General features: G+C 43.7%; 1 protein-coding gene across 1 annotated transcript in view; it reads left to right on the forward strand.

Moving 5' to 3' along the window:
- LOC142243464 (sodium channel protein type 5 subunit alpha-like) overlaps positions 1–13,252 on the forward strand; it is a 587,685-nt gene that overhangs the window by 556,950 nt on the left and 17,483 nt on the right. Inside the window, exons 26-27 of the mRNA XM_075315411.1 lie at positions 7,346–7,446; positions 8,664–8,934. Coding sequence (XP_075171526.1) covers positions 7,346–7,446; positions 8,664–8,934 — 372 coding nt within the window. The remainder of the gene's footprint in view (positions 1–7,345; positions 7,447–8,663; positions 8,935–13,252) is intronic.

A 13,252-nucleotide genomic window follows, 5' to 3' on the forward strand; every position in this document is an offset into this window, starting at 1 on the left:
AACTAAAAAATGAAATAATTCTAAAAATATTGTGTTTCTGTCGCGGGCGGCGGGGCGGTGCTGCTGCTGCTCGGAGGTTCGAGCGGTGGGCCGGATCCGGCGACTCAAGCGGCGCTCCTCGCCCGTGAGTGAAAAGGGGGTGGTTTGTTTGGAGATTTAGTCCTTGACGCCACCCATGGGTTGTGGTGAAGATGGGCACCACCGCTGCTGGTGACGGGGATCCCGGGAGCGATGTTGGGGAGCAGCTGGGATGTTGTTTCCCCCCCCTCCATAGGTAGGGTTTGGTGGTCCCGGGGCTCGGTGGTGAGACGGAGAGGCAGGGTGGGTGAGGTGCAGGGTTGCAGGGACAGTGCGGCGCGGTGCCAGATGGCACGGGTGTACTCACTCAGCAAGAGATGCACCAAGTCTCCAGTAAACCAAACGGCTGGATGAGCGGGTCCCGCAGCCGGCTGCAGTGTCTCTCCCCGGACAGGTGATGGCGGCTGTCTTTCCCTGCACCTTTGTGTACTGTCTTGACTCCAATGGCTTCCCAACGGTAGTCCGCTCCCCGGTGTATGGATACCGGAGGAGCCCGTTTTGCCCGCATGCGCTGGCCCTTTGGTCTCTAGCCTGTGGCGGTGGCTGTATACCCTCACACTGTGGACGGTTGCCTTCTAACGGGTCTTTGGTTGTTAGGAAACCCCTGGGGTTCTGGTCACACTCGGATTTGACTTTTGTCGGCGGCTCCAAGCCTGGTCGGGGTCCGATGGCCCTGCCTGTATGTGCTAGCTTCACTTCGCTCCCCGGCCGGTACCGGCGGGCCACCGCCCGACCCCGGTCCTACGGTTCCGCGTTGATCCACCACTCCTGCAGACGGCCACCACCGTCTGCCAACCTTGCTGTTAGTGCCCGGGCCACAAACCCGGACACTCTCCACTTTACTCCTCTCACTTCAACCTCCTAAACTCATCTGCTCCTTTTCCCGCCTCCAGGCCTGTGAACTCCTCGGTGGGTGGGGCCAACCGCCTGGCTCCGCCCCACCTGGTGTGGACATCAGACCCTGGAGGGAGGCAACAAGGGTTTTGTGTCTGGCTAATGTAACTGTCTGGGGTTTGGGTGGGGGTGTGTGTGTGTTACCTGTGACGACCTGGCTAGTCCAGGGCGCCACATTTCTATATGTTAAAGGGGTTGTCCACTACAAGGACACCCTTTCTGATTCCACATGTTTCTCCAAGTTAAAATAATAAAGCCTATACTCACCTCCTGTACTGGTGCCCTTTCAGCTGTGTGCCAGGACTCACATGGGTTTGTGAGCCCCGCATCCAACTAGAGCTGGCATCCTTCTCCCCGCCTTCACACCAGATGCACAATGAATATGAAGTGAGCTGAGCCGCAGCCCTTCCTGTTGATTAGATCGTTTTGGTTCAAAGGTGGGGAGAAGGAAGCCGGCTCTGATTGGACGCGGGGCTCGCATGACATCACAACCCATGTTAGCTCCTGCACCGCGATCCCGGACACTGCTGAAAGGGCGCCAGTATGGTTGGTGAGTATAGGCTTTACTATTTTACCTGTGGATAAGTAGAATCAGAAGGCGCTGTTCTAATAGTGGACAACCCCTTTAATGAACATTGTGTTTAGCATAAAGTATTTGAATCTGAGATTCCTTTGATAGGTTTTTGTTCATGATGCCCCCTGCAACCTCTCAGTTATTTCTATGTTATGATTGATTATATAGTTAATATAATAGCTTCTTCTTCTCAATTCACTCTCTCTGCTAAAAAAAACACACACAATTGAATAAGTTTGACTCTAATTGAAGGAGGTAATTCAGACTTTACAGGAACGATCCATTTGTAGCTGAAACTGCAAGGTCACCATGAGCGTAGCTTTGCAAATTAAATAGTAAAAGAGATACTGTACTAAGCGAGCTGAAATGTTCAGACAATAGGAAAGTAAAAATGTTACCGGTGTAAATCTTTCTGTGAATTATAACATGGTCGTTAGATATAAATGTGGCCTAGAATGTGCGTACAGCGGCTTCAGCAAATATGTAATTCCTTTGTGACTTCTGCAAAAGCTGAGATGAATGGACTTGGCTTACAAGAAAAGTTTTAATCAATCTGCTACAGAAATCAAATGTTTTCCTCGTGTGACTCTACTGTTTTATTTACTCTTCTTTATTGTGTGTAGCAAGCACAGAGTTGAACCTGTCAGTTGCGCAAGATAATTTAATATTAATATGACAATTTAAAACTGCATAAGCTAACATGTACTTACATAACTCCCCGATTATTAAATGCTGTACCCAGATTCTAGACTCATTGCTACGCAAAGATCTGATATGTAAAGTGGACAAAGAGTAAAGGCCGCTTTACACGCAGCTGGGGTTGAATTCGTGATGCACATCCGGCCTTGTTAGCGACATCGTTGCGTGAGAAACGTACAAGCGACCGCTAACGAGCAAAAATACTCACCTTATCGTTGCTCGTTGACACAGTGCTCTATTCCCGATTATCGTTGCTGTTGCAGGATGCAGGTTGTTCGTCGTTCCTGCGGTAGCACACATCGCAATGTGTGACACCTCAGGAACGAGGAACCTCACCTTACCTGCGGTTGCCCGCAATGAGGAAGGAAGGAGGTGGGCGGCATGTTCGTCCCGCTCATCTCTGCCCCTCCGCTTCTATTGGGCGGCCGCTTAGTGACGTCGCTGTGACGCCGAAGGAACCGCCCCCTTAAGTGGGCTTTACACGCTACGAGATCGCTACAGCGATCTCGTTGGAGTCACAGATTTTGTGACGCACATCCGGCCGCTGTAGCGATCTCGTTGTGTGTGACTCCTAGGAGCGATTTTGGATCATTTAAAAAACCTCCAAAATCGCTCCTCGTTGACATGGGGGTCCTCTCCCAATTATCGCTGCTGTCGCTTGGGCGAAGTTGATCCTCGTCCCTGCGGCAGCACACATCGCTACGTGTGACGCTGCAGGAACGAGGAACCTCTCCTTACCTGCCACAAGACAGCAATGAGGAAGGAAGAAGGTGGGTGGGATGTTCGTCCCGCTCATCTCCGCCCCTCCACTTTGATTGGGCGGCCGCTTAGTGATGTTGCTGTGACGCCGAGCGAACCTCCCCCTTAGAAAGGAGGCGGTTCGCCGGTCACAGCGATGTCGCCGAGCAGGTAAGTACATGTGACGCTGCCGTAGCGATAATGTTCGCTACGGCAGCGATCTTCACATATCGGCATAACGATAGGGGCGGGTGCTATCACGCTTGCCATCGCTAGCATCAGCTAGCGATCTCGTAGTGTGTAAAGGGACCCTTAGAAAGGAGGCGGTTCGCCTGTCACAGCGAAGTCGCTAGGCAGGTAAGTAGTGTGAAGGGTCCGAGCGATGTTGTGTGCCACGAGCAGCGATTTGTCCGTGACGCACAATCGACAGGGGCGGGTACGCTCGCTAGTCATCTCGCTAGCGAGATCGCAGCGTGTAAAGCGGCCTTTAGTTTTATCTAAGGCCGGCACCAGCACTGAACCTGGGCAAGTGCTGAGGTCCACTGCACCTTGGGGCCCACTCTGCCCAGGTGTCAGATTTGCAACACACCATCTACTATACGTGTATGGCTATGGTGCACACTTCATCTATAGAATGGACTCAGAAATGGAGCTGGCTCCATAATACATTGATGCTAGATGTGTTATACAGCCGACACCTGAGTCTAACTGCTGTTATTGGAGTAAGCTCCGATTGCAGTAGTTTACTTTCTTAGATGCTGCTGTGAATAGTAACAGCAGAATTTAAGAAGCTGGAAATGGAGAAAGGTGAAAATGGTACATCGAAGGCATCATCATGGAGGCCAGGAGATGTGCTCTCACGTTTTCCTGCGCTAGTCTTCATAAAAATAAGTAATATTACAGTATTGTACCAAGTATTGATCAAAGTGATCCCTGATTAAAGTCTCCTAGGGGCACCAATAAAAAAAGTGAAAAATATTAATAAATAAATAAACATTTGTTCCTAGAATGAAAATAAAATCTAAAAAATAAAGAAATATCAAATTTGGTATTGCACCTGGTGCGACCGTGCAAACTAATAAAATGTATATTAATCCCATACAGTGAGCACCAACACAAAATAATCAAAATAATCTTTATTTTATGTTTTTCCAAAAATGAAGCATAAAAAGAGATCTCAGAAAGTCATATAGAGCCAAAAATAGAAATGATAAAATCTGTACTTTGTACTACAAAAAATACAAGACCTGATATGACTATATTAACTGAAAAATTAAGAGTTAAAGTGCTTGGAAGGCAAATGTCCTCTGAACTCTGTTGCCCTGGAGTGGGACCTGGCTGCATACATACACATATGACCATTTTCCTAGCAGTGTTCTCATCTGCCCTAGTAGTTTTGTTGAGAACACAAGATAAGTTTCCACGGTCACTGTCATGCGAGCAGAAGAGAACAAAATCAGGGAAATGGTAATATTTGTAAATTGTGTGAATATGGTGGACATCACACAGTGGATTTGAGGGCAGCAAGGCTGATAGAATTCCAGTGCCATGGAAGGAAATGTGCTAAGTACACTATAGTTGATGGGCTTTTCAAGATTTCGTAAGAAAGAGACCAACCCGTTTATGGCTACTGACAAACCCTATATATCATCTGATTCTTATGTGATGTAACTCGTTTCCATCTGTTTCCTCTTCTACTGCCTTAAGGTCATTAGGAACATGGGGCACATGCAATAGGACAAGGGTTCACAACCTGTGCTCGGGAGCCACATGTGGCTCACTGGTCTTAGATTTGTGGCTCGCCGCTATTTGCGAAATTGGTGCATAAGGCCAAGGGCTACCAAACAGCTATGTTGACTTTTGTGAGCCCCACACAATAGAGCAGATCTGAATGGGAGTAAGGTACAGTAGGAACCCCTGGATCTTGGTATACTGCCTTGGTTTGTTTTATCTGGAAAAGCTTTGACTGTCATTATACCTCTATGGGGGCGCTGAGTGTCACTACTGTCAGTGGGGTGGGAGCTGGCTCGCAACCCTCTTTCAGAAGTCAATGTGGCTCTCAAGGTCAAAAAGGTTGGGGACCTCTGCAGTAGAGTAACAGATGACTATAGTACCACATTGCATAGGATTTATTTGTCGCCAACTTCCATTGAGACAGATAGGATTTAAGGCTGTATCAGAATTTATATCTATCTCTAGAAATATACCGTATTTTTCGCTTTATAAGACGCACTTTTGTTCCCCCAAATTTTGGGGGAAAGTAGGGGGTGCGTCTTATAATCTGAATATACGGGAGGGGGGGTGTATATATATATATATATATATATATATATATATATATATATATATATATAGAGTCCAGTGGAGGTGCGGGCAGCTCTGGAGCGGTGCTGGGGGCTGCTGGGGGCAGGAAAAGCAGGGAGCCGCAGCGTTTGATCTCCTGCTCCCGCTCATATAATGATGATGGGCTGGGGGAGCTGCACATATTATATCTGCCTGTGCTTACCTTTGATCGCACAGGATCCCCCCTCCCCCTGTGTTAGCTATAGCCTCCCGTGCTGCTGCCCATAGTAAAATAATAAACTCTTTACTCACCTCCTCCAGCGTCTGCCCGGTCTCCCTCCTGCTGCTGTGATTAGGCACGCAGAGATATCTCTCTGCTGTCCTGATCACATGACCTGCACTAGAACCAGGAAGTAGGAAGTGCAGGAGACACTGGAGGAGCTCAACCCCGAGGAGGGAGACACAAGACAAGACAGTGCTGCAGAAGGTAAGGAAAGAGTTTATTTTACTAAAAGCAGCAACATGGGGGTGATGTCTGCCTGCCCCAGTGGGCCTGTCTGCCTGCCACAGTGGGCCTGTCTGCCAGCCACAGTGGGCCTGTCTGCCTGCCCCAGTGGGCCTGTCTGCCTGCCCCAGTGGGCCTGTCTGCCTGCCCCAGTGGGCCTGTCTGCCTGCCACAGTGGGCCTGTCTGCCTGCCACAGTGGGCCTGTCTGCCTGCCAGAGTGGGCCTGTCTGCCTGCTAGAGTGGGCCTGTATGCCAGCCACAGTGGGCCTGTGTGCCAGCCACAGTGGGCCTGTGTGCCAGCCAGAGTGGGCCTGTGTGCCAGCCACAGGGGCCGTGTGCCAGCCATAGAGGATGTGTGCCAGCCATAGGGGAAATGTGGCATCACTGGGGGACGTGTTCAATATAAGGTGGCCATATGCAGATTAAGGGGGCTAATTTTAGGATGAGGGGGCTATGAGGGACATATACCCTATATTATTTGTTAGACGGACACTGGCATTACAAGACGGACCCCATTTATTAAAAAATTCTCTATTCCTTCACCAAATTTGGGGGTGCGTCTTATAATCAGGTGCGTCTTATAAAGCGAAAAATACGGTATATATTATTATACTATTTTTAAAGTCAAGATTATTTGTATAGTTGCTTCATTGTAGTATAGCAGTTCCACTGAAATAATGGAAAAGCTGTTGCCAAAGTTTAAATACCCTTTAAGTTTTTTATGCTGATCCCTACATTTACAGTATTTTAATGGACCTTTGACTCTACTATACTCTCAGCAGTAACTTAAGATTTACCGTATAGAATGATATAGGTGATGGAACTGCAGTACCTGGCCATGGCCACTATAGAAAGTACGAAGCTGTTGTTTTCCGGCTACAACTGAGATCTTCCATCCGCCAATGGAGCTTGGCACCTTTGATCGTCAGTGGTGCTCGTTGTCACCCCCCCATTGATCAGATATTGATGGCCTATTCCAATGATAGGTGTTTAATAAAAATAATAATAAAAACATATTGGCCAACCCATTTAAACCAGCATTTTATAGGCTCCTGTACTTGTTTATGTGCCTTATTAAGAGACTGTGCCTTCATATTTTGAGATTTATTTTCAAAAAGTCCATTATATTTTGCTTGTCTGACAGTCTAAGAATATTCCTTTATCTAGACTATAATATAGTAGCTAAACACTCCACCACCATATATTATAAGTTGAAAAAAATAAATTGAGTGCATGTGTACTTCTGATTTATATAAAGTACTGGAATAAGATAGCAATAACATTTCAATTTCCCCAATTATGTTTTATTTAAGTTCATTTAAGATGCAGTGTATTACTATAGCACATCCATATAATTCACAATGGTATTAGCTCCTTATTTGCAATATATAAATGACATTTCCATAAAATACATAAAATATTAGTCAGTTGACTTATGACCCTAATTTATATTGCATAAAGAATTAACATGAACACAATAATTAGGAAATTTAACTTAACCCGTTCAATACCGCATATGTATCCATTATTTCTATAATAATAATCATTATTTTTGTCTTGTCCAATTACTTAGGAGGTCAGGATATTTTTATGACTGAGGAACAAAAAAAATATTACAATGCTATGAAGAAGCTGGGGTCGAAAAAGCCTCAAAAACCAATTCCAAGGCCACAGGTAAAAAAAAAAAGAAATATTATTATTCTTTGTTAATATTGTTAGAAAATATTAGGTTACTTAAAAAATATTCGGTATATTACAGAAAAATGATAAACACAAATAAAATATATTGGAAAAATCGTGGTAGATTTTTTAATACCCTCATAGAATTTGATTTTGACTTAAGGAACATCAGAAATTGATTAAAATGGTAAAATGCTAAATTTATTGTGACTCAAAAACGCATATGGAAGCCATTCCATTATAAAGCTCATAAATGAAGTCTGTGGAGTCTACACTGCTATCACTATATTTACATATAGAGATAACACGGCATTTAAACAAGCACACAGCTCAGGACAGTTAGGCTATGTGTCCACGGTAGAATGTACCTGCGGATTTTTCTACATGAAAATCCGCGACTTTCGCGGCAAATCCGCACCCGCGAATTTGCCGTGGATTTGCCACGGATTTTGATGCGGATTTTTTTTTTTTTTTTTCCCCATTCTATACCCACAATCCGCACCAAAATCCGCAACAAATAATTGACATGCTGCAGATTTTTCCGCATCAAAATCCGCGGCAAATCCGCAGCGGAAAAATCCGCAGCATGGAAACAGCATTTCCAAAATGCCATTGAAATGGCTTGGAAGTGCCGCTGCTGCAGATTTTCGGGAAATCCGCGGCAAATCCGCGGCAAAATCCGCGGTAAATCCACAGCAAAATCCGCGGTAAATCCGCAGCGTGGGCACATAGCCTTAGAGCCCTGATTAGGAGAACTACTTTTGGAGTAGTCAAAGGTGGGGGGATAGTGATTTTGCAAGATTTATAACAGCAGCTTGTCAGGAGCTGAGAGGGAGGGTGAGGGGAGTGAGCTGTATGGAAATCAATATGCTGGCTAGTGATCATTGGGATGTATGGAGTTAACCCCTCTCCTGAAATGTAGTTACCAAGCCAAGCTTTGGACAGGCACTAATGGTCAAGCTCCATAGAAACCAGCTGTATATTATGAAAGATAAAAGCTCTGTTGGAGAATTACAGCAGATAGAAAAATAATCAAATTGATTCCAAATCTTCTTATTTTCATGCTAACTAATCAAATTAATAACAAAAGAGTACACCTTTGTGACTCACTAATTCTGAACTTGTTCTGAATCCTAACATTTTATCATAAACTTTTAATATTTTATTCCACCTGTACTCCATAACTAAACTTTTTTTTTTTTTACCTATAGAACAGGTTTCAAGGTTTTTTCTTTGATGTTGTAACCAAGCAAGCTTTTGACATTACCATTATGATTCTTATATGTCTTAACATGGTTACCATGATGGTAGAAACAGATGAACAGTCTCCGGACATTGAGAATTTGTTATACAATATCAATTTGGCCTTTGTGGTCATTTTCTCTGGAGAATGTATTTTTAAAATCCTGGCTCTCAGGTACTACTATTTCACAATCGGTTGGAACATCTTTGACTTTGTGGTGGTCATTTTGTCAATTGTTGGTAAGTATTGAAATGCTTTTGGCAAATCATATATCAAATTTATAGGGAATATTAAAAGATTGCCATAAAAAATGTTGATGTTTAGTGCAGTCTAGTCTATATCAAAGTTGTCCTTTAACACTTTCCAAACCATCCGATTTTCCATTTTTGCACTTTCCGTTTTTCCTCCTTTTTTCCATGTGACATTTTTATTTTCCCCGTCAAAATAGCCAAGTAAGGGTTTGTTTATTTTGTGAGACGTTGCAGTTTTGATTTGTATCACTTATTTTTACCATTCAATCTAATAGCAAATGGGAAGAAAAAAATCCAAAACTGGAAAAAACGCAATTATGCAATTGCTATTGTTTTGTTTTTTTATTAATTGTATGGCACAAATAAAGCCTGCTTTACACGCTGCAATGTATCTTACAATGTGTCGGCGGGGTCACGTCGTAAGTGACGCACATCCGGCATCGTAAGGTACATTGCAGTGTGTGACAGGTAAGTGCGATTGCGATTGAACGGTAAAACGTTCATCGCATGCACATCGTACCTTTCTCTAGAATTGCACGTCAGATTGTTCATCATACCCGGGGTAGCACACATCGCAGTGTGTTACACCCCGGGAACGATGAACAGATCTTACCTACGTCCTGCGGCTCCCGGCCCACAATGCGGAAGGAAGGAGGTGGGCGGGATGTTTACGTCCCGCTCAGCTCCGCCCCTCCGCTTCTATTGGCCGGCTGCCGCGTGACGTCGATGTGACGCCGAACGTCCCTCCCACTCCAGGAAGTGGATGTTCGCCGCCCACATCGAGGTCATATGGAAGGTAAGTACGTGTGACAGGGGTTAATCGTTTTTGCGGCACATTTAACAAATTGAATGTGCCACACATACGATGGGGGCGTTGTAAATCGCATACGATATCGTATGCGAAATTGCAACGTGTAAAGCAGGCTTTACTTGTTAACATATTTCTTCAGGTCTGCACAATTACAGTCATACAAAAAAAATCTAAATTCCTAAAAATTCTTGTGTTGTCATTTTCCAAGACCTGTAACATTCTATTTTTGTGGTTCAACAGAGCTGAAGGGCTTCTTTTTTCCGTGGCAACCTAAGGGTTTTATTGATACCATTTTGGGGTAGATAAAACATTTTATATCACTGCTAATTCTATTTTTTTTTTTTGCAGAGTTGCGGCAGGCAAAACAAATGCAATTCTGCTATTTTCACTTTTTTACTTGTTACGGCATTTAGTGATTGAGTTACTTAATTTTATGTTTTGTTAGTCCTGAGTTTTATGTATGTGGTGATGGCAAAGAAGTATATTTTTTTATATTTCTCTTACGTCTTTAGTTGTAATAGGATAAAAAGGACGTATCTCAAATTTTTTGTTTTCAATTTTTTTTATTTTTCCTTTTTGAATTATTTTGTAGTCCCCTTGAACCTGCGATCATCTGATTTCTTGTGCAGTATACTGCAGAACCACAGTATTGCAGTATACAGTATGGCCAAAAGTGTTGGCACCCTTGAAATTGTTTCAGAAAATGAAGTATTTCTCCCAGAAAATTATTGCAATTATGCATGTTTTGTTATACAAGTGTTTATTTCCTCTGTGTGTATTGTAATAAAAATAACAGGTCCCTCAGCTGCGCACTGTAAGTATTGCTGCTGGAGATGAGTGGACCTGTGAAGTTTGGTTTGTCAGGTTCATCCGGACTTTAGATAAAGTTCAGTTTGGCACCCGGACTTGACCTGAACCCCAATGCAAGTTACGAATTTTTGTATGACCAAATAACTCAATCTTTGTTTCATCAGTCCACAGGACCTTCTTCCAAAATGTAACTGGCTTGTCCAAATGTGCTTTTGCATACCTCAGGCGACTCTGTTTGTGGCGTGCTTGCATAAACGGCTTCTTTCGCATCACTCTCCCATACAGCTTCTCCTTGTGCAAAGTGCGCTGTATTGTTGACCGATGCACATTGACACCATCTGCAGCAAGATGATGTTGCAGGTCTTTGGAGGTGGTCTGTGGATTGTCCTTGACTGTTCTCACCATTCTTCTTATCTGCCTTTCTGATATTTTTCTTGGCCTGCCACTTCTGGGCTTAACAAGAACTGTACCTGTGTTCTTCCATTTCCTTACTATGTTCCTCACAGTGGAAACTGACAGTTTAAATCTCTGAGACAACTTTTTGTATCCTTCCCCTGAACAACTATGTTGAATAATCTTTGTTTTCAGATAATTTGATAGTTGTTTTGAGGAGCCCATGATGCCACTCTTCATAGGAGATTCAAATAGGAGAACAACTTGCAAGTGGCAACCTTAACCACCTTAAATACCTTTTCTCATGATTGGATACACCTGCCTATGAAGTTCAAAGCTCAATGAGGTTACAAAACCAATTTAGTGCTTTAGTAAGTCAGTAAAAAGTAGTTAGGAGTGTTTAAATCAAGAAATTGATAAGGGTGCCCATACTTTTGCACCAGTCAAATTTTGTTAACATGCAGATTGCACATTTTCTGTTAATACAATAAACCTAATTTCAATCCAGAAATATTACTCAGTCCATCAGTTATTAAATATATGAAACTGAAATAGCTGTTACAAAACCCCAAATTGTTATAAAGAAAAAAGGTTAACATTAATAGGGGTGCCCAAACTTTTTCATATGACTATATTATTCAATGAGACAGTCCACATGTCTAAGTTTTCCTACTGACCAAGTGGTCCAAGGAAAAAAAATCACAGCATGCACGACTTGCCTCCGAGATTTGGAAGGCACTTGGCCATTTAAGTCTATGAGTCAGTGAAAAAAAAATTGGACTGCCCTCGAATTACAACCAAATGTGGTCTGATTTTCATTGACTGACAGAATATAGAAGATGGAGAAACTTTTTTTTTTCTTCACCTCCTACAAAAACAGATCCCACTCTGATCAAATTATGATCAGAGTCTGATTAACAGAATTGGACCGTTTTTCTAGTATGAACCCAGCCTGTGGGCACATTCACACAGCCGTAATTTTAGTCCGATTGCGCTAAAAAAAAATCTAACCTCACATAGACATCACTTGGACTAAGGGCGGCTTTGCACACTACGACATCGCAGGTGCGATGTCGGTGGGGTCAAATCGAAATTGACGCACATCCGGCGTCACTTGCGATGTCGTAGTGTGTAAATCCTAGATGATACGATGTACGAGCGCAAAAGCGTCGTTATCGTATCATCGCTGCAGCCTCCGACATTTCCATAATGCCGGTGCAGCGACAGGTGCGATGTTGTTCCTCGCTCCTGCGGCAGCACACATCGCTGTGTATGAAGCCGCAGGAGCGAGGAACTTCACCTTACCTGCCGCCGGCTGCAATGAGAAGGACGGAGGTGGGCGGGATGTTTACATCCTGCTTATCCCCGCCCCTCCACTTCAATTGTCCGCCTGCCGTGTGACGTCGCTGTGACGCCGCACGACCCGCCCCCTTAGGAAGGAGGCGGATCGCCGGCCAGAGGGACGTCGCACGGCAGGTATGTGCGTGTGAAACTGCCGTAGCGATAATAATCGCTACGGCAGCTTTCACTAGATATTGCACGTGCGACGGGGGCGGGACTATCGCTGCAGCATCGGTAACACATTGTTACCGATGTCGCAGCGTGCAAAGCCCGCCTAAGATTATTCAGTTAGATTGTTCAGATGACAGTTTGTTCACAAGTACCAAATTGCAGCATGCACTATTCTCTTCTGCATTTTTTGATGAGACTCACCTATTCAAGCCTGTGTGCTCCAAAAAAAATTGGATCCAATACAGATAAATCATATAGAATCTGATTTTATGGATCCACAGAAAACTGTATTTGGTCTTTTAAATGTTAGATGTGAAAGGAAAAGAGGGAACGATCCAGCACAAATCCTCCTTATGTTAAAATATTCGAGTCTTTATTTAAACATCGTTAAAATCATAGTGAAGGCCAAAAAATCACTTAGATGGTAAGGGTACAGTTCATGAAAGCTTTACGCGTTTCGGACTAATAATAAAACCAACAAGTCCTTAATCATAAGTGTTTTATTATTTTATTATTAGTCCGAAACGCGTAAAGCTTTCATGAACTGTACCCTTACCATCTAAGTGATTTTTTGGCCTTCACTATGATTTTAACGATGTTTAAATAAAGACTCGAATATTTTAACATAAGGAGGATTTGTGCTGGATCGTTCCCTCTTTTCCTTTCACATCTTCGTTACCGGTTGGGATAGACCGTTGGATTCCGAGCACCCGCAAGGCTGAACAGTCCGGGCAACAGGTGAGCTGAAGATTCTACCATTTACTTATCTTTTAAATGTTA

The sequence above is a fragment of the Anomaloglossus baeobatrachus genome, chromosome 6 (genome assembly GCF_048569485.1).
Source record: "Anomaloglossus baeobatrachus isolate aAnoBae1 chromosome 6, aAnoBae1.hap1, whole genome shotgun sequence".
NCBI classification, from domain to species: Eukaryota; Metazoa; Chordata; class Amphibia; order Anura; family Aromobatidae; genus Anomaloglossus; species Anomaloglossus baeobatrachus.